Below are 18,533 nucleotides of genomic sequence, written 5' to 3'. Positions count from 1 at the left end.
TTATGGGGACCTAGTAGAGCATTTTAAAAAGCTTAGTGAGAGAGTTAAATTGTGCTAGTGGGTAGATAACCTTTAGTACTATTTGTGCTAGCTGGACAGAGGAGGATGTGTATGTAGCACTCTGAGAGACCTGGTATACTGGGTCTGTGATGAGGAAAATGGAAAAGGAGTGATTTGAAAAGTAAAGAATGATTGTTATATATCCTCCTGCATGTCTATCTGAAAGGACTTTTTTAGTGTTTTGTGAGACTGCTTATATAAAGTTGAATGTCTTGAGTGGTCTCAGGGCTGGCAATAGAACCAGAGCTGCTTATCTTTTGTGTCATTTCTCTGTTCCTCAGTGCAACCTAGTGTAAAATCTCTAAAAGATTTTATAATAAAAGATTATCTTATTGTTTTTATCCTTTTGCATTAATGGGTCTCAGAGTTCGGTCCTCTAAACAGCGATATCAGCAGCACCTGTTTTAAATGTTAATTCCTGGGTGCCACCTGAGACCTACCGAATGGGAATTTCTGGTAGTGGGACCTAGCCTTCTGTGTTTCAGTGAACCTTCCATGTGATTCTGATAGATGCTTTAGATACTTTGAGAACTGGTGATCTATGGAAATAGCATTCCTTATATGCCCTAAATTGCTCTTCCATTTTCGCCATGTCTGGTTCCAGTCCCAGTTGGGACCAAGCACCTCATGAGCTAGTGCATATTTTGGGATCAGTAGCTCCTTATCACAGGCACTGATGGCAAAATTATCAGGATGGGTAAAAGAGCCACAACACTGAAGGATCTACAGGAGTTTCATTCATACCATTTCTTAGACCTGAAGTAGAATGGAGAGTGATGTAAAAGGTAGAACAGAGAGTGATGTTAAAGGTGGCTCCAATTAAGAGCATTTGCTTAACTTAAATGAGAGTCCTTTGGGGACTGCACCCTGTGGAGTTGGGGCCATTGAGGTTTTTCTTTCCTCATTTCTTTCTTTCCTGGCTTTAGCTGCATCCTACACAGATAGCTCTGATGATGAGGTTTCCCCCCGAGAAAAGCAGCAAACCAACTCCAAGGGCAGCAGCAATTTCTGTGTGAAGAACATCAAGCAGGCAGAATTTGGACGCCGGGAGATTGAGATTGCAGAGCAAGGTAAAGAAAGGGAGTGGGTCGGGGACCAGAAGCAACCCACTTGCTGGTCATCAGGATGCACAAACAATTTAAGGCTTGAAAGCTAATGAAAGTCTCCTGGGAAACTCCAATATCCTGGACATAAACAGCTCTCTGTATGGAGCTGTTTATGTAACAGCTCTCTCTGTATGGCGCTTGAGCTTCAGGATTCTTGTTCTTGTTCTCTCTGCTGCTTCCTGTTCTCAGCGTGTGGTAATTACACAGAGTAGTTTCTCTTTTCCTCCCCCATGACACCATATTCAGAGATCTGCTTGCAGAGTCAGCAAGTCCTGGATCAGTACCTAGTGGTTAGTTCTGCGGGATCCTTCCATCCTGCCAATCTCAGAGACCCAGATTTCTCAGAAGTAGCAAATGTTGGGAGGGTTTTCAGCTAAGGATGTGGTGACCTAGGGTCTCTTTTGATCTTTGATCCTGAGCACCCTCTACTGGATCAAGAGTAAAAATAATTTGACCATCAGTTAAATCTTGGTTTCTCTACCCAGCCCCACTCAAAATAATGTCTCTTTACTTTTGTTGCTTTCACACTGGAGACATGTTCTATACTGGGCAGGAGTACAGAACTCAGAAAAACTGACAGAATAGGATTAGACAGCATAGAAAAACAAAAGCAAGTGGCATCTGCTGATGCAAAGTCTTTCTTCCAGGTCTGATGATTTTACTCTGTAGGAATCCATTAGCCAGTGACATAACTACTCCTTCTTCTCCCAAAGGAAGGATGACACTCACCTTCCACTTTTGAGAATTTGACTACATATAAGCCCTCTACGGGCTTCCCTGGTGGCTCAGATGGTGAAGAATCTGCCTGCAATGCAGTATACCTGGGTTTGATCCCTGGGTTGGGAAGATCCCCTGGGGAAGGGAATGGCTATCCGCTCTAGTATTCTTGCCTGTGAAATCCCATGGACAGAAGAGTATAACGGGCTACAGTCCATGGAGTCACAAAGAGTCAGACACAACTGAGTGACTAACACTTTCACTTTTCACTTTCAAGCCCTCTACATATAAGGCTGAAACAGTAGAGGAAGAGAGAAATTCCAGGTGGTTAGATGACAACTCCCTGCCTCCTCTTGTTCTGCAGTTGAAGCTGCTGGACATCAAATAAATATGCTTAGAGGGAATTCCCTGGTGGTCCAGTGGTTAGGACTCTGTGCTCTCACTGACAAGGGCCCAGGTTCAGTCCCTGATTGGGAACTAAAGTTCCACAAGCTGTGTGGCAAGGCCAAAAAAAAAAAATTAGTTTTTCTCCCGTACCTCACCATATCTCCGCCCTAGATGTTGCTGGCGCAGAAATTAATGATCTCACTAGTGCAGACCTAGCTCAAATCCTCTGTTCTTTCACAGACATGTCTGCTCTGATTTCACTCAGGAAACGTGCTCAGGGGGAGAAGCCCTTGGCTGGTGCTAAAATAGTGGGCTGTACACACATCACAGCCCAGACAGCGGTGAGTTTGATGGGAGAAAATGATGGACTTCTGGTGGTGGGTTGAGGAGGGGGGTGGTGATTTTTTTTTTGCTTGCTTTTTCTTCCCTATCTAACCTCCAAATGCTAACTATCAACTAAACCTTCCAGTTACACTATAACGGGGTTTTCTACTTTGATTGTATAGCTTACTTTTAACAAACCTGCCTTAGGGAGATCTAGATTTGCAAAATATGATAGCTATAAATAGGTTATTCAGATTACCTTTTTGGGGTAAAGGTAGATTCCAGCTTATTAAGTAGTGGATTACACCCTTTTGTTACTTCCCAGTGTTGCACCTGTTGCCACTGAGTTCCCAGGTGGTGTTCTCTTAATCAGCACTCCTGTCTGGGCCTCATCTTTCTCACTTTGTCTCTTTACACATCTATGTAGGTGTTGATTGAGACACTCTGTGCCCTGGGGGCGCAGTGCCGTTGGTCTGCCTGCAACATCTACTCCACTCAGAATGAGGTGGCTGCAGCACTGGCTGAGGCCGGTAAGTTCGGCTGTTTTTCACTGACTTTACCTCAAAGTAAATATCCAAACATAATTTTTACATACCAGAATTATCTTTACTGTCATGTATGTCTAGGAGCTATAAAAAGTAGAGGGTAATAAAAAATGTCAAAAGGAAGGAAATGGACAGTGAAGATCCAGATCCATAATGGAACATTATATAGTCATTTAAAATGATCTTTGTACCCATTCACTTTTTTAAAAAGTGATCTTTGTAAAGAATCTAATATGTGGAGAAATGCCTAATTCTAATATTAAATGAATAAGAACTTTAAACTATGTGAGCTATATGAGTATGAGCTCAGCTGGTGTCCTTTCACAAAAGTTTCGTCACTTTTGAGAGGACACAAGAAGTACCTTGTGTTCATTAGATCTGATAGTTCATTAGATAATTTGGTGTTCAGTATTGAACTGAAAATATATGAACTAGTTATGCGTTCAGTTAAACAGAAAACAATTTTTATTGTTAAAGTGTTCAAAGGAAAATCACTCTGAAGGTTTTTAAGGTTCTTCCACTTTCCTGTGATCCTCAGAAAGCAACTATATCTCACTTTTGTTTTTCTTCTTTACTCTTTTCAGATATTTATTGCAGAAAATTTTAGAGGTTCCAAAAAAAACCTAAAATCCTGCTACACAGAGATAATATATTATCTCCTTTTTTTATTATCATATAGTATGATATATGATCAGAGAAGGCAATGGCACCCCACTCCAGTACTCTTGCCTGGAAAATCCCATGGACGGAGGAGCCTAGTGGGCTGCAGTCCATGGGGTCGCTAAGAGTCGGACACGACTGAGCGACTTCACTTTCTCTTTAAACTTTCATGCATTGGAGAAGGAAATGGCAACCCACTCCAGTGTTCTTGCCTGAGAATCCCAGGGACGGGGGAGCCTGGTGGGCTGCCGTCTATGGGGTTGCACACAGTTGGACATGACTGAAGTGACTTAGCATAGCATAGCATATCATGATACATGATAAATATATTTCTCATTTTTTCTGTTCACTTTTTACAGAGATGAAATAAGTCTCAGTATATGTCCAATTTTATAACCTAAGTATAACATCTTCAGAAGTAGTTTCCATGTCTCTCAAAAATTTGACAGTATCATTTATAACAGTCATGTGACCATGTGATTTTTGCTTCACTATTTTCCTAATGTTGAACATTTAGGTCGTTTCAAGATATTTGCTAACATAAACAATGTAATGAACAACTTCGTTTTGATTCCCGCTTCATTTTATCTCCTTAGAAGAAAGTTCCATATAAAAAATGACCAAAGAGGGGCTTTCCTGATGGCTCAGTGGTAAAGAATCCACCTGCCAATGCAGGAGACATGGGTTTGATCCCTGATCCAGGAAGATCCCACATGCCACGGAGCAGCTAAGCCCGTGCGCCACAACTATTGAGCCTGTGCTCTAGAGCTTGGGAGCCACAACTGCTGAGCCCATGTGCTAAACTACTGAAGCCTGTGTGCTCTAGAATCCATACTCCAAAACAAGAGAAGCCACCACAATGAGAAGCCCACACGCCTGCAAGTAGAGAGTAGTCCCTGCTCGCCGCTACTGGAGAAAAGCCCATGCAGCAACGGAGACCCAGCATGGCCAAAAATAAATAAATAAAATCATTTAAAAGAAAAATTTGGCCAAAGAGAATAACATTTTAAGGTTCTAAAATACTTTTAAAAATAAAAATCCCTAATTCTTAACTGATTTCTGGACTAAAGATGCTCTTTTAACTTTTTGCCCTTCCTAAGTTGTTTCCTTTCCAGAGTAATTTCCATAGCCTTTTTCTCTTCAGATCTCAGAGATGTTGGTGTAGGACACTGCCCAAAGGAGGAATCAGCTGATTTGTTTTTATCTCTACAGGAGTTGCAGTGTTTGCTTGGAAGGGCGAGTCAGAAGATGACTTCTGGTGGTGTATTGACCGCTGTGTGAACATGGATGGGTGGCAAGCCAATATGGTAATAATGCATATTCATCCTATACTTTTGACAATGGATTTCTTTCCTTTTTTCCCTCAAAGCATGGTTCCCTAAATATGTTTTGGATGTTTGGTCTTACGCACTTACTTTGTTGCCAAAGTGTTTAGCTTGATAGCTTTTCAAAATGGGTCTCAGTGCTGAATGGAAAGGCGGGGGAAGGGTAAGACCAACTGAACACATGTGGCTCAAACACAGCAGAATGAAATAGAAGAACATGATATGGTATCTCTTTGGAGTAGAATTTTGGTTTCTTCCTTCCTGCCCCAGCTCCTTTTGTGTTCCAAGGGGCTGTATTTCAGGGCTCTAGACTAAAAATGAGTCTGTGATTAGCCTACACTACTCTTCACTGTAGCCTAGAACAAACTTAGGAATCCTTTTAACCATTTACACCAACAAATTTGACTGTGTTTCCACTATCTAAACCTGCTCTAAGGAGCTCTGAGGAGTGCTCTTCCAAAACATATAGGGCTCTCTTACTAGTGCAGAAAGTGGGTTCAAAGTTCCCCCCAGCTCTAGCAGCCTGAATGCCCATAGAAGTCTTCTGGCTGTTCTATAGATCCTGGATGATGGGGGAGACTTAACCCACTGGGTTTATAAGAAGTATCCAAACGTGTTTAAGAAGATCCGAGGCATTGTGGAAGAGAGCGTGACTGGTGTTCACAGGTAACAGACTCTGGAGTAGCTGCCCCTTGTGTCCTTGCCTCAGCAGATTCTTCTGGTCTCTTTTAGGCTTTAGGGCTGTGTTTCCGACTTGTAACTTAAATGGGAGTATTTTCATTAGATAAAACGTTTGAGTTTTTACCTTTAAAAAATCAAGGAGACCCTAAAAGAAGTTATTTCAGATTCTAGTTCAGACATTTTCTCACCCATTTATTCCACTGTGATTCTCAATCAGTGCTGGGAGGTAGGGAGCGAGTATATCTTGAAAAACTGTATTCGATTTTAGATTACACTTTTATATTTGAAATAAAAAAATCTATTGTAAAACTATATGTTATACATATTATAAAAAATAAACCTGGGCAAAATATGATTTGCTTGTTGTAATACCTAAAAAAATACCTGAGAGAGTATTTCTCATTTGGGGGCACCTTGCATATGCTTAAACACACACACGCATGGAACCATATCAGAATCATTGATAATCTTTATCAGAAGTAGGCGTGGGTTTTTTTTTTTTTTTTTTAAGATAGAGAAAATGCTTGGTCTAAGGAACTGTATCCCCTTTTATGGAAGAGAGGTAAATTTTTTAAATTGAAAGATTGGTTTTTTTTTCCTTCCAAAAAAAGGTGTGGGTGTTGGGGAAGAGAAAATGAAAAGACATGAGGAGGGATAATAAGGAAATATCTTGTTTACTGATATTCTTGGGCAATAAATAAGACTGGGGAGGGCAGCACAGAGCTTGAAGAGAATTAGGCAGACTTTGCCAGTTACTGTGTTTTACCAGCTAACTTTGTTTTTGTTTTTGTGGCTTTCTTCCCCCTTTTAGGCTGTATCAGCTCTCCAAAGCTGGGAAGCTCTGTGTTCCGGCCATGAACGTCAATGATTCTGTTACCAAACAGAAGTTTGATAACTTATACTGCTGCCGAGAATCCATTTTGGATGGGTAGGTTGAAATGTATAATTATTCAGATTTGTAGAAGATAAATTTGGGTTGGGTTATAATGTTAGTCTGGTATCATTCCAGTTTTGCCCCCTGGTCTTCCAGTGGCTTTAAAAGTTTGTTAGAGGGGTTCTATCTCATACTGAGCCCAGCCAGCTTCTAGTTGAAGTTTTCATGGGGCGTTGCCCCACACTTACTGTCAGAGGGACTGTGTTTCAGCTAATAATGTTTGAGTTGAGCCCTTGTCTATTTCCACAGCCTGAAGAGGACCACAGATGTAATGTTTGGTGGGAAACAAGTGGTAGTGTGTGGCTATGGTGAGGTAAGTAGCTGGGCCTCAGTGTCTGCCTTTTCACAGGCTTACAAATGTTGAGTGAAGGAGATTTATGTTGTCAGTGTAGAGTACTGATAGAGTTTAAAATATGCTTTTAGACAAAGTATCTCAAAATTGTAGTAAAAGTCCTTTATTCACACTTAAATATACAGACATAGGGAATGAATTAAGTGACAATTAATCAAGTTTTCCTAGAATAAGAATCTGAAGGTAACCTTCAGACCAAGCTGCTCTTCCTTGGTCTCATTTCCCTGATGGTGATACTTTTATTTCCTTTATCTCTTTTACTGTCCCAGTCTCCAGCCTTTGCTGTGAAATGTCTGCTAAATCACTTCTCTGATCACAATATAATCAGGATCAGTTTCTCCTCTGCTTGGATTGGAGCATCTTTGCAAGGATTTGCTAGATGATTGATGGGTTTAGGGAGGTTAATTCCCATCTCCCAGAGAGCCTATCTGCCTAAATGTGTGTGTGCTATGCTCAGTTACTCAGTAGTCGTGTCCAACCCTTTGGACTGTAGCCCACCAGGCTCCTGTGTCCGTGGGATATTCAGGCGGGAGTACAGGAGTGGATAGCCATTCCCTTCTCCAGCAAGAGTACTAAAATGCGTTGCCATTTCCTACTCCAGGGGAATCTCACAAACGAGGGATCGAACCTGCATCTCCTGCATTGCAGGTGGATCCTTTACCGCTGAGCCATCAGGGACACCCATCCTAAATACCCACGCCTTAGTGGACCTGACTTCTGTTTTACGTCTGCAGGTTGGAAAGGGCTGCTGTGCTGCTCTCAAGGCCCTTGGAGCAATTGTCTATATCACGGAAATTGACCCCATCTGTGCTCTGCAGGCCTGGTAAGAGCAGAGTGATAATACCATTAGATTGGCTCCAGGTACTTTGTATTTCCAAGAGTTTGTGATTGATTGTATTAACTAGTCCTTGGGAAAATTCCTCAAAGGAGGAGACAGCTATGATTGCTCTGTTCTCTGCATTGTAATCATAGGGGATTCATAGAGCTTCTTGGTATTTTCCCTTCCTGGATGGAATCTTGGGCAGTCTGAAGGGGCCAGTGTGTATCTCTTAGCACAGCTTATCACTTATCATTCCAGTGAGGTAGCCCTAGATCTAACTTCAGAAACAAATTTGCCTCATTTTGTGACCAGCTTCTGTCCTACTCTTGCTCATAGTATTCCTTCCTTTTCTTCCAGCATGGATGGGTTCAGGGTGGTAAAGCTAAATGAAGTCATCCGGCAAGTTGATGTTGTAATAACTTGCACAGGTGAGTGTCAGAGCTTTGTGTTAGTCACTCAGTCATGTCTGACTCTTTGTGACCGCATGACTGTAACCTGCTAGGCTCTTCTGTCCATGGAATTCTCTAGGCAAGAATACTGGAGTGGATAGCCATTCCCCTCTCCAGGGGATCTTCCCGACCCAGGGATGGAACCCAGGTCTCCTGCACTGCAGGGAATTTCTTTACTGTCTGAGCCATCAGGGAAGCCCAGCAGTGCTTTGGTATACATGAAAGAGTATTAACTGAGGTTAAATCTTGAATGTGATCTAGTTGACTTTCATATAAAGTAGGTAAGACCTGTGTCCTACATAAAAGTCTGAGAACTAGAGTAAGCAGTCAGAACCTTAACATATTTTCCAGAACAAAGAGCCTTTTTTCTTGATGTCTTTATGTACTGCTTGATCTTAAAATGAAATAACTGAACCTAAAGAGCTGTTATGCAACACACACTTCTTTGCTCGCAGTGTATACATGCTCTTTAGTGCCAGAAGTTCTTTCCCATGTTTTAACTGAAAGTCAGTCAGTACCTTTCCCCCACAGGATTTCTTTCCTCAGCTACTCTATTTTACTTTTAGGAAATAAGAATGTAGTGACACGGGAGCATTTGGATCGCATGAAAAACAGTTGTATCGTATGCAATATGGGCCACTCAAACACAGAAATTGATGTGGTAAGGCTTCTCTTACCTGTTACTAGACCTTTTTTCCTTCTTCCATTATAGCCAGTCAACTGCGCTCTCTTCCTTTCAGACCAGCCTCCGCACTCCTGAGCTGACATGGGAGCGAGTACGTTCTCAGGTGGATCATGTCATCTGGCCGGACGGCAAGCGTGTCGTCCTTCTGGCAGAGGTGCACATACTGTAGGGTTCGGGCAGCACAGCAGTGTGCTTTAGCACCCTTGGGGGAGGGGCGGCAGGGTAAACATATTCGGCCTGTTGTTCCCTGAGCTCTATCTTTGGATAGAAGTATATTTCTCATATATAGTCTGGTTCCCAAAATAGAATCACTCAAAAAGTATCCACTTTTTTAAACAACACACTACTTCCTGACCACAACTGATTCATTAGTGTGTCAGACTCAGATGGACTTACAGAAAATAAGATAAAACCTAGAGTCCTGATTTGGAACTGTACTTCTTCTACCAGCTGAGTCGAGAGGGGTATAAAGTCCTTTCCTGCATTTGCGTGGCTTTCGTGATGTGACAGGGATCACACAACTCACCCCAGGGCTCTGTTTCAACATTTCAGGGTCGTCTGCTCAATCTGAGCTGCTCCACGGTCCCTACCTTTGTTCTGTCCATCACAGCTACAACACAGGTACGTGACAGAACATCAGCCTGGCCTGCACTGAGATGCCTGGATCTGGGCCTAGACCCGAGTTCCCGTGCGAACATGGCCTCCTGTGTTCTTAGCAACCTGTTTTCTTCAAGTTACAAGTTGTCAAGTATAGAAAATAATCGTTAGGTAGAGTCAGTGTTTGTGTTCTTTGCGTTAACTATTTTCATTAGGAATACAGTGTTCCAGTGTAGTTGTATGTAGTCTGTTCTTTTATTAGGAATTAAACAAAAGCACCAATAAATCCTCTTATGATGTGTGCTGGTGTTTATTACAGTTGAAGTCCTGGATGCTGCCGCTGTGGTAGTTCACTAAGTACTTACCCCAAGACCCTGTTAAACCTACTTTTATTTTAATGTCCCTAAGAAGTGTTTTTGTGTTTTCTGACCCACTTTTGCCTTAGGCTTTGGCACTGATAGAACTCTATAATGCGCCTGAGGGACGATACAAACAAGATGTATACTTGCTCCCTAAGAAAATGGGTGAGTGAAAACAGAAACCTGTGTTGACCCCTAGACTGTTGGGTGGTTTGGTAAAATGAGTATCATGAAAAGCATTGGATTTAGAGTCAGGATTATAATCCCTCTTCTGGCACTTAATGGTTTTCGGACCTCAGGACAAGTTCTAATCTCCATGAGCCGCAGTTTCTTTATCGGTAAGGTGAGAATACGTACATTGCAAAATCGTAGCAAGAAATACAGCTAATGAGTAAAGGTGCTTTAGCACAGTGGTTTAGGGTAGATGCTCTTATCCCAAGTAGTTTATGAAGTTCAGTAAACTTAACTACCACTGATTACAGCCCAGGACCAAAATGGAAGAAACAGAAACCAAATACAGGTTTTATTGTCCATCCTCTATGAGACATATAAACAATCTCCTGTCATTCCAGCGGTCAGCTGTGCTGTATTTACCTGACACAATGCATCATCTTTAGATGCTTACCTTTCCAGATATGATGCCAATCTCCCCTCTTACTCGTCAGCCCAAACCCCTGTCCTCTTAAAGCTAAAAACCACCTTATTCTTGTCCCCTCCAGCAGCTTACTTCCGATTGCTTTTTGGTTTTTAATTCATATTCATAAAGGTAAAAGCCCAGGAAGCTTATCTATGGAAAACTAATATAGTTGTGCCAGCTGCCTTAGAAATCCGTGATCCAAAGATTTGAAGCCATTATGGATCTTACCCTAAGTAAATGTTGATGACTTAACTCTTTTGAGCTCACTAGGATCCACCTTGACTCAGAATTTGACTATAATTCAGCTAAGGAAATTGCTGCAGGAAGGTGAGGGTAGTCCGTGGTATGTTGGCCATTGAAGTGAACCCAGAAGCTTTGCCAGAGAAGAATGGGGCGGTACAAGTTGCCGTACCACCCTGGCAAATGGCTTTCTTAATACATTCTGGTTGTACTGAAAGATACTTAAAGACAACTTTGAGTGTTTTTTTTAATTAGGTGAATATTCCAAGTTAGATTCTTTCAGTGTTATTCCAAGCCTTGTCCTCTCTCTCAGAAAGCTTCAGATGAAGTAATGGGAGGTTATGCCCTGAGAGGCATATTTTATATGGAGTCTGCTCCCTGCTGCTTTGTTCTTCTTAGATGAGTACGTTGCCAGCTTGCACCTGCCATCATTTGATGCCCACCTGACAGAGCTGACAGATGACCAAGCAAAATATCTGGGACTCAACAAAAATGGGCCATTCAAACCCAATTATTACAGGTAACTCGGGGGAAAGTAAATGAAAAGATGTTGTCCCTGATATTATGCCAAGCAGACTTTTCTAAATATTATAGCTGATTTTGAAATGTACAAGAACTCTGTCCCACACTAAAAAGTAAACAGAAAAATTATTTATCTAGTAGTAGATGTAAAGAAGTCAGCATTTTCTAAAATTTTGGAGCTTGCGCCTCCCCCAGAGATTCTGATAGAGTTAGTCTAGAATGGGGCCCAGGCTTATTTTGTAAAACTTCTTCAGATTATTCTAACATATTGTCACATTGAAAATTACTGACTTATTAGGGAGCAGGAGAGAAAGCTAGAGATGGCATTGTTGGAAATCCTGTGGAAGCACAGTGAGAAATGATCCGTGGGGAATGACTGCAGGAATCCCTGGCCTGTGCAAGGGAAGACCCTGGAGAGTGTTCTCTGTTTTTGATTCTTCTCTTGGAACTCTCATGTGGAAGACACAAGTGCTAACCAGTCACTCTTTCTTTACAGATACTAATGGACCATATTACCAAGGACCAGAACACATGAACCACACAATTCTAAAAGAAATATTTTTTAAGATAACTTTTATTTTCTTCTTAATCCTTTCCTTTTGATTTTTTTTTCCTATAATTTCTTTCTTGTTTTTTTTTTCATCTCATTATCCAAGTTCTACAGACCACGCAGGAACTTGCTTCATGGCTCTTTAGATGAAACTGAGATTAAAGGTTTCTCACCCTAGTCTCTAAAGAAGGATTTTACTCTCCCAGCCCAGAAAGGTGATCCTTTCTTTTCCATTTCTGGGGACTTAATAGTCTTAATTGGGTACCTTATTAACAGGAGACGCTAAGGTACCGTCTGTGTGGAACAATCTGCAATGTCTAAATTGCCTTAAAAGAGCCCATTTCTCAGCTGCTGGAATCAGTGCTCTTTCACTTCTTCAGAGGAGCAGGGATGGTACCTACCAGGCAGGTAGGTTAGATGTAGGTGGTGCATGTTAATTTCCCCTAGATGTTCCAAGCCCTGTTTCCTGTGTAAAGGTGGTATGTTTGGTTCAGAGATGTGTACTAGTGAGTGTTGCTTGTTAAGATCCAGTAGGCCCACTTGGATTTAGTACAGCCCTTCCTCCGCTTCCCACCAGACCCTCTCATTTTCCAGGTTTTTAACCAGACTATTCTGTTAAGTTGAATTTTGTCCCCTAGCATTTATTTCTGTTTTTGTTTTAGGGTTTTTTGTTTTTTTAAGTAAGAAAAACGTTTAGTCTTAATATTGAGGAGCTGCTTGAGTGATTAGTTATTATCAGTTTATCTTTTGAACCTTTGGAGCTAAAAGTGCAGAGTTGAGTCTAGAGAAATGCTGATTTCAAACTCTGATAATCCCAGTTTCTAGCCCATAGTTCATAGCATCAATGAACTGGGGCCATAATAGCGGATTTTATCAGCTCTGCCCATCAGCTTGTGCTGGAAGCAAATTTCTTGAGTCATTAGTCAGTATATAGCACTGAACTCTCTTTAAGAGCAAATTTCTGATCAGCTGTGCTTCTGCAGTTTAAAATATTTAAAGAGAGATAGGTGTGGATGGGAGAAGGAAGGCTAAATTGGGCCAGGGCGAGGGAAATCGGCTCTGTTTAACTTGTCTGGGACATTAGGCCCCATATAACTTTAGTTTTACAGAAGCAGTACCACTTTTGATTTACACGTGACACAGAAAATGTATGAACTGAGACCTCAAAGGGCAGTTTGTGCATAGAGTAATCGGTATGTCCTGGCTCACACTCTGTAAGAATCCCCAGAAAGGCTCTTAGAAATCAGAGAGATGATGTATTCCCCTGCCATGAACCCTGCTTACCAGCATTTCTGCATGGTCAGATGAGCTTTATGCTCATGAGCTTTAAGTGCATAATTATCCAGGATTCTAAATCCTCAACTTGTTCTAGCTTGTGATCCTTCAAAGTTGGGTCAGGCATTAGTGCTAGATACTAGAAATTTTCATTTCCCTGTTGCTATTGATCAGAGAGACAGGCATTAATTAAAAACAGAAATATAAGAAAGGAAAGCTTCCACCCTGTGACTTCCTATCAGGGGACAGTGATCTTGCCAAAAATTTTTTCCCTTTCTTTTTTCTCCCTACCCTTCCCACTCCTTGCCAGTGCAACCATGCTTTCTTCTTTGTAGATGCTAACAGTTCAAGCCCTTTTCCCAGGGCATTTAACCAGCCAATCAGAACAGCACATCCTTTAGGGGAGATAACCTGGCCAACAGTGGTATCCATCATGTCAGCTCTGCTAGAGGGACGGGGCTCAGGTCCTGCTGCCCTCTGGCCTGCCCCCTGCTCCCATATCTATTACTGTGTCCATAGGAATACTCGGTAAGGGCTCCGTCTCTGTCAAGCCATGTAACAAAGGACACTGTGGGAAAATGTCTGGCATCAGAGGGAGCATGTGGAGAGCAACTTAGAAGGAACAAGTTTATTTTGTATTGAATGATTTTTAATGAATGCAATATTAATCCTTGCAGATGAGCAATAATCATTAAAGTCAATTAAAATGGTAAGACCTTATTGGAATCCTGTGTCATTCTTGGTTGAACAACACCTTCATTTAGAATCTGTTTTCCAAGATGAGAGAAGTCATGGGTCCGTTAGCAATATCTAAGAGATTTTTTAGGAACTGGTAGAGGAAGAGGCTAGATGCAGAGTTCCTCAGTAGTATCTTAAATTTTGTGTCTGCTCTGTGCCCAGCATTGGGCCTGCACACTTTCACTTTCACTTCGTTCCTGCACCTTGCTGCCTAAAATTCAGGCCTCCTCAGGTACACAGTCCCCTTCATAAGACCCTGTACCTAATTCTTAAAAAATGCCTCCAAAGTTACGTAAGCTTTAGCCCATCCCCTCCCCGCACCATACCTGTATCCATCTCTGAAGTAGTCTCCATATTTTCTAATTTAACAGTGTATCTGTTAATATTGTTCAAAAGTAATACCCTATTTTATTAACTGATCCCAGTGTTGATTTTGCAATGCAGATTGGTAAAATGAGTGTTTTTAGTTCTGCAAGGTTTTATCCATGGAAATAAATCCAAATATAAGATAAACTTCATGTTGCCTAGAGTTAAACTTTTAAAAAAACTGTTTCCTGAATCTGTTTGATAACTTTATAAAAAGATTATTATGATGGGAAAATATTTGAAAATTAAGTATTTGAATATAAAGAATTTAAATGAACTGTTGACTGTGCAGTTTTATAAAATTAATTCTTCAACGTGTCTTTTATTGCTTTCCATGCACTAGGATTTGTTTTAGATATTCGGGATACAAGTGAAACGAGGATCTCTTCCTTTACCCACAGTTCAGCATTAGGTAGGGCTGCAATCCAAATGGGTTCGCAGCCTGGGATATGTGGGTGAGAGCTGGGATGTGGCCTAGTGCTGGGAGTCTCCCTACACTTGGGGTGGGGAGGACAGCCATGCAAGAAAGGGATGGCAATGTTGGATTGTGTAGGAACAGGGAACTTGATTAAACCAGAAGAAATACTAAGGCTATTGGAAGCCAGCTCTCTGATTTTTAGAGGAGTTGTTAGAAAGGGAAAAGACTAGAACAAACTCTAGTGTTGAGTTTGAATAGGAGCTACAGGGTTTTGGTGTGAACTCATGAATTTCAACATAAAGAAATAGGGGAATGGGTGTTTGTACAAACATTCCCTGGCTCTGTCTACTAAGTGAGCCTTGGAGCAGCAGTTCCACGCTTCCTCTAGTGCAGTGCATGCTCCTAGCATCCAGATTCAAGCACTACATTCTCCACTTAAAGGAGTGAGGACTCTGGAGAAATGGCTGATTCTATGGCTGTGCAGAAGTACATGAAGAGCAGGAAAGCAAGGAAGTACTCAAAAAATGATTGCATGTCAAAAGGACACAGAAACCGATATTTAAGGGCAAATCTGGAAAAATCTGAGCATCCAAGTAATGATTTATAAAGCACTGAATAGAAGAAGAAACTATATACTGGTATAAATGAATCAGTTTAATAATAAAGAATGAGATACATAAGTAATTTCAGAGCACTTCTTCATAAAATACTTCTTAACACATTATTGACCAGAGACATATTAATATGCCTTTTGTTACCTGAATGTTACTGACCAGAGACGACATCAATACGTTTTACAATTAACATTACCATGCAAAGTTGTTAGAGCTTGAAATTGATCAAGGGTTCATTATACAACTTAACAATTGTCATTATCATTCACATTTTGCTTCATTAGGTTTTTGTTCCAACCTTGTGTATATTATTAACACAAAATTATTACTGTAAAGTTTTCAAAAGTGAGGCATCATGAACTTTTGAGTGAAGAATTTTTCAGTGAATTTTATGCAGTTTCTTTCTCTGATTGTCCGAGCAGTATACATACTAGTGTCTTAGAAGATGGTAGTTCTTCAGAATCTAGTTCTGATTCAGACAGTCCTGGCGGGATTCAAATTTCAGTGTCCGTAAATGAAGTTTTGAACACAAACCACACTCATTAGTTTATGTAATGTCTATACACTACTTCATTCACAATGGCAGAGTTGAGGAGGCACAACCAAATGGCCCACTAAGTCTGAAATAGTCCTCAATGTAAAAACTTTGCTGATCCTAGGCATAAAGGTTATGTTAGGGATAAAGGGAAAGATGTGTCTGAAGGCATTTACTGCTGCTGCTAAGTCGCTTCAGTCATGTCCGACTCTATGACCCTGTGGACTGTAGCCCACCAGCTCATCTGTGCGTGGGATTTTCCAGGCAAGAATACGGGAGAGGATTGCCATGCCCTCCTCCAGGGGCTCTTCCTGACCCAGGGGTCGAACTTGGATCTCATGTCTCCTGTATTGGCAAGCAAGTTTTTTTTACCACTAGCACCGCCTGGGAAGCCCCCTGAAGGCATTTGACTTGCGTTCTGTTAGGTAAGAAGAGGAAGTCTCTGTGACAGCAGAAAATGAGAGAATGAAAGCATCAGAAAATAGCATTAAAACATCTACTTTACCATATGTAAAATTAGATAGCCAGTGGAAATTTGCTGTATGATGCTGGGAGCTCAAATCCAGTGCTCTATGACAACCTAGAGGTAGGATGGTGTGGGAGGTGGGAAGGAGGTTCAAGAGGGAGGGGATACACATATACCTATAGGTGATTTATATAAATAGATGTATGGCAGAAATCAACACCATACTGTAAAGCAATTCTCCAATTAAAAAAGAATACACACCTTTAAATATACATGACATTCTAAAAAAAAGAAAATATCAGAGTATTCTAGTCTAAGTGCATGCATGCTAAGTTGCTTCAGTCGTGTCTGATTCTTTGTGACCCTATGGGTGTAGCTTACCAGGCTTCTCTGTCCATAGGATTCTCCAGGCAAGAATACTGGAGTAGGTTGCCATTTCCTTCTCCCAGGAATCTTTCTGATCCAGGGATTGAACCCCTGTCTCCTGCATTGGCAGGCTGATTCTTTACCACTGAGGGACCATGGATTAACTGCTTTTTTCTTCCCTGGTGGTTCAGACGGTAAAGAATCTGGAATCAGGAAGTCTCAGCAAACCAATAAAGCAATTTTAAAATATTTTAAGGGATTTCACTGGCTGTCCAGTGGTTAAGACTGAACTGCCAATGCAGGGGAGCACGGGTTTGATCCCTGGTCGGGGAACTAAGATCCCACATAAGCACATGGCCGAAAAATAATAATTTTTAAATAATTAAAAATTTTGTGACTCCAATATAGAGTGTGTAATCAATTTGTGTGTGTGTTGGAGAAGACTCTTGAGGGTCCCTTGGACTGCAAGGAGATTCAGCTAGTCCATTCTGAAGGAGATCAGCCCTGGGATTTCTTTGGAAGGAATGATGCTAAAGCTGAAACTCCAGTACTTTGGCCACCTCATGCGAAGAGTTGACTCATTATTGGAAAAGACTCTGATGCTGGGAGGGATTGGGGGCAGGAGGAGAAGGGGACGCCAGAGGATGAGATGGCTGGATGGCATCACTGACTCAATGGACGTGAGTCTGAGTGAACTCCGGGAGTTGGTGATGGACAGGGAGGCCTGGTGTGCTGCGATTCATGGGGTCGCAAAGAGTTGGACATGACTGAGCAACTGAACTGAACTGAACGGAACCAATTTTAAGTTGCAATCAATTTTTTGTATATATGCAGTATTGGAAGTTACACAATTGGAACTTTTAATAATGGTATTTTGTTTATTTTGTTTTATTGTTTTTGTTTGTTCTCCACTGCAACCACCAGATGGCGAGTTTTCTCACATTGTCTGGTTGTTGCACAGCGTCTCTGGCCAACAAAGGATAATAGGTTCACGATTCCTTTTCTGAAACTCCTGTGTTTTAAAATTGAGAATATTTCAGATTTTTAGGAAATATACAAATATATAATTTATTATGTTATACCTCTTATGGGGATGTGGAGCAGCATTCCGTAGACCAGTTCAGTTGCTCAGTCGTGTCTGACTCTCTGCAGCCCCATGGACTGCAGCACACCAGGCTTCCCTGTCCATCACCAACTCCCAGAGCTTACTCAAACTCATGTCCATTGAGTCGGTGATGCCATCCAACCAACTCATCCTCTGTCATCCCCTTCTCCTGCCTTCAATCTTTCCCAGCATCAGGGTCTCCCCTCCCCAAATCAAGCCTCCAGAAAAGACCACAGCCTTGGCCAATAGCCTGACTAGAACTTCAGGAGAGACCTTGACAAAGACTCTCCACTTGACCAAACTCTAGTCAGGGTCCTCTGGCCTTTCTTCTTGACTAGGCCTTGACCTTGGCCCCATCTTGCATAGCTCGGTTGTAACAAGGATCCAGCTAGGTCACTTTAGCAAGAATGCCTTCACCCTTGCTATCTGATCATATTCCTCATCCCCTACCCATACTATCTGATCACCCTTGCCTGTCTTCAGCAAGAATTCCCCTACCCTTGATGTCTCCTCTGAGTAACTTTTCACCCACTGACCCCTTCATTGCACTTGTTGGCTACAAATTCCCAGCTGTCTTTGTCATACTTGGAGTTGAGCCCAACCTCTCTTGCCTATTCCAGTAGCATTGACACCTATCACAATTGCCCTGAATAAAGTCTTGACATTTTAACAAATGTCAAGAATAATTCTTTTAACAACC

At 41.5% G+C, this 18,533-nt stretch overlaps 1 protein-coding gene across 2 annotated transcripts in view; it reads left to right on the top strand.

Moving 5' to 3' along the window:
- The window catches only part of AHCYL1 (adenosylhomocysteinase like 1), a 40,980-nt gene extending 27,037 nt beyond the window's left edge, over positions 1 to 13,943 (top strand). The window contains exons 3-17 of one of the 2 annotated variants that reach the window (XM_055584796.1): positions 987 to 1,130; positions 2,511 to 2,611; positions 3,022 to 3,124; positions 5,012 to 5,106; positions 5,684 to 5,790; positions 6,617 to 6,733; positions 6,989 to 7,052; positions 7,826 to 7,914; positions 8,269 to 8,339; positions 8,927 to 9,021; positions 9,101 to 9,199; positions 9,598 to 9,666; positions 10,088 to 10,166; positions 11,278 to 11,398; positions 11,897 to 13,943. In XM_055584796.1, the coding sequence (XP_055440771.1) occupies positions 987 to 1,130; positions 2,511 to 2,611; positions 3,022 to 3,124; positions 5,012 to 5,106; positions 5,684 to 5,790; positions 6,617 to 6,733; positions 6,989 to 7,052; positions 7,826 to 7,914; positions 8,269 to 8,339; positions 8,927 to 9,021; positions 9,101 to 9,199; positions 9,598 to 9,666; positions 10,088 to 10,166; positions 11,278 to 11,398; positions 11,897 to 11,903 (1,361 nt within the window). In that variant the 3' untranslated portion in view covers positions 11,904 to 13,943. Of the gene's footprint in view, positions 1 to 986; positions 1,131 to 2,510; positions 2,612 to 3,021; positions 3,125 to 5,011; positions 5,107 to 5,683; positions 5,791 to 6,616; positions 6,734 to 6,988; positions 7,053 to 7,825; positions 7,915 to 8,268; positions 8,340 to 8,926; positions 9,022 to 9,100; positions 9,200 to 9,597; positions 9,667 to 10,087; positions 10,167 to 11,277; positions 11,403 to 11,896 lie in introns of those variants that run through there. The other variant, XM_055584797.1, reaches the window with a different exon arrangement.
- Positions 13,944 to 18,533: the final 4,590 nt, after the last annotated feature.

Source organism: Bubalus kerabau, chromosome 6, assembly GCF_029407905.1.
Source record: "Bubalus kerabau isolate K-KA32 ecotype Philippines breed swamp buffalo chromosome 6, PCC_UOA_SB_1v2, whole genome shotgun sequence".
Taxonomy (NCBI): domain Eukaryota; kingdom Metazoa; phylum Chordata; class Mammalia; order Artiodactyla; family Bovidae; genus Bubalus; species Bubalus kerabau.
This window is presented reverse-complemented; position numbering and strand designations above follow the sequence as displayed.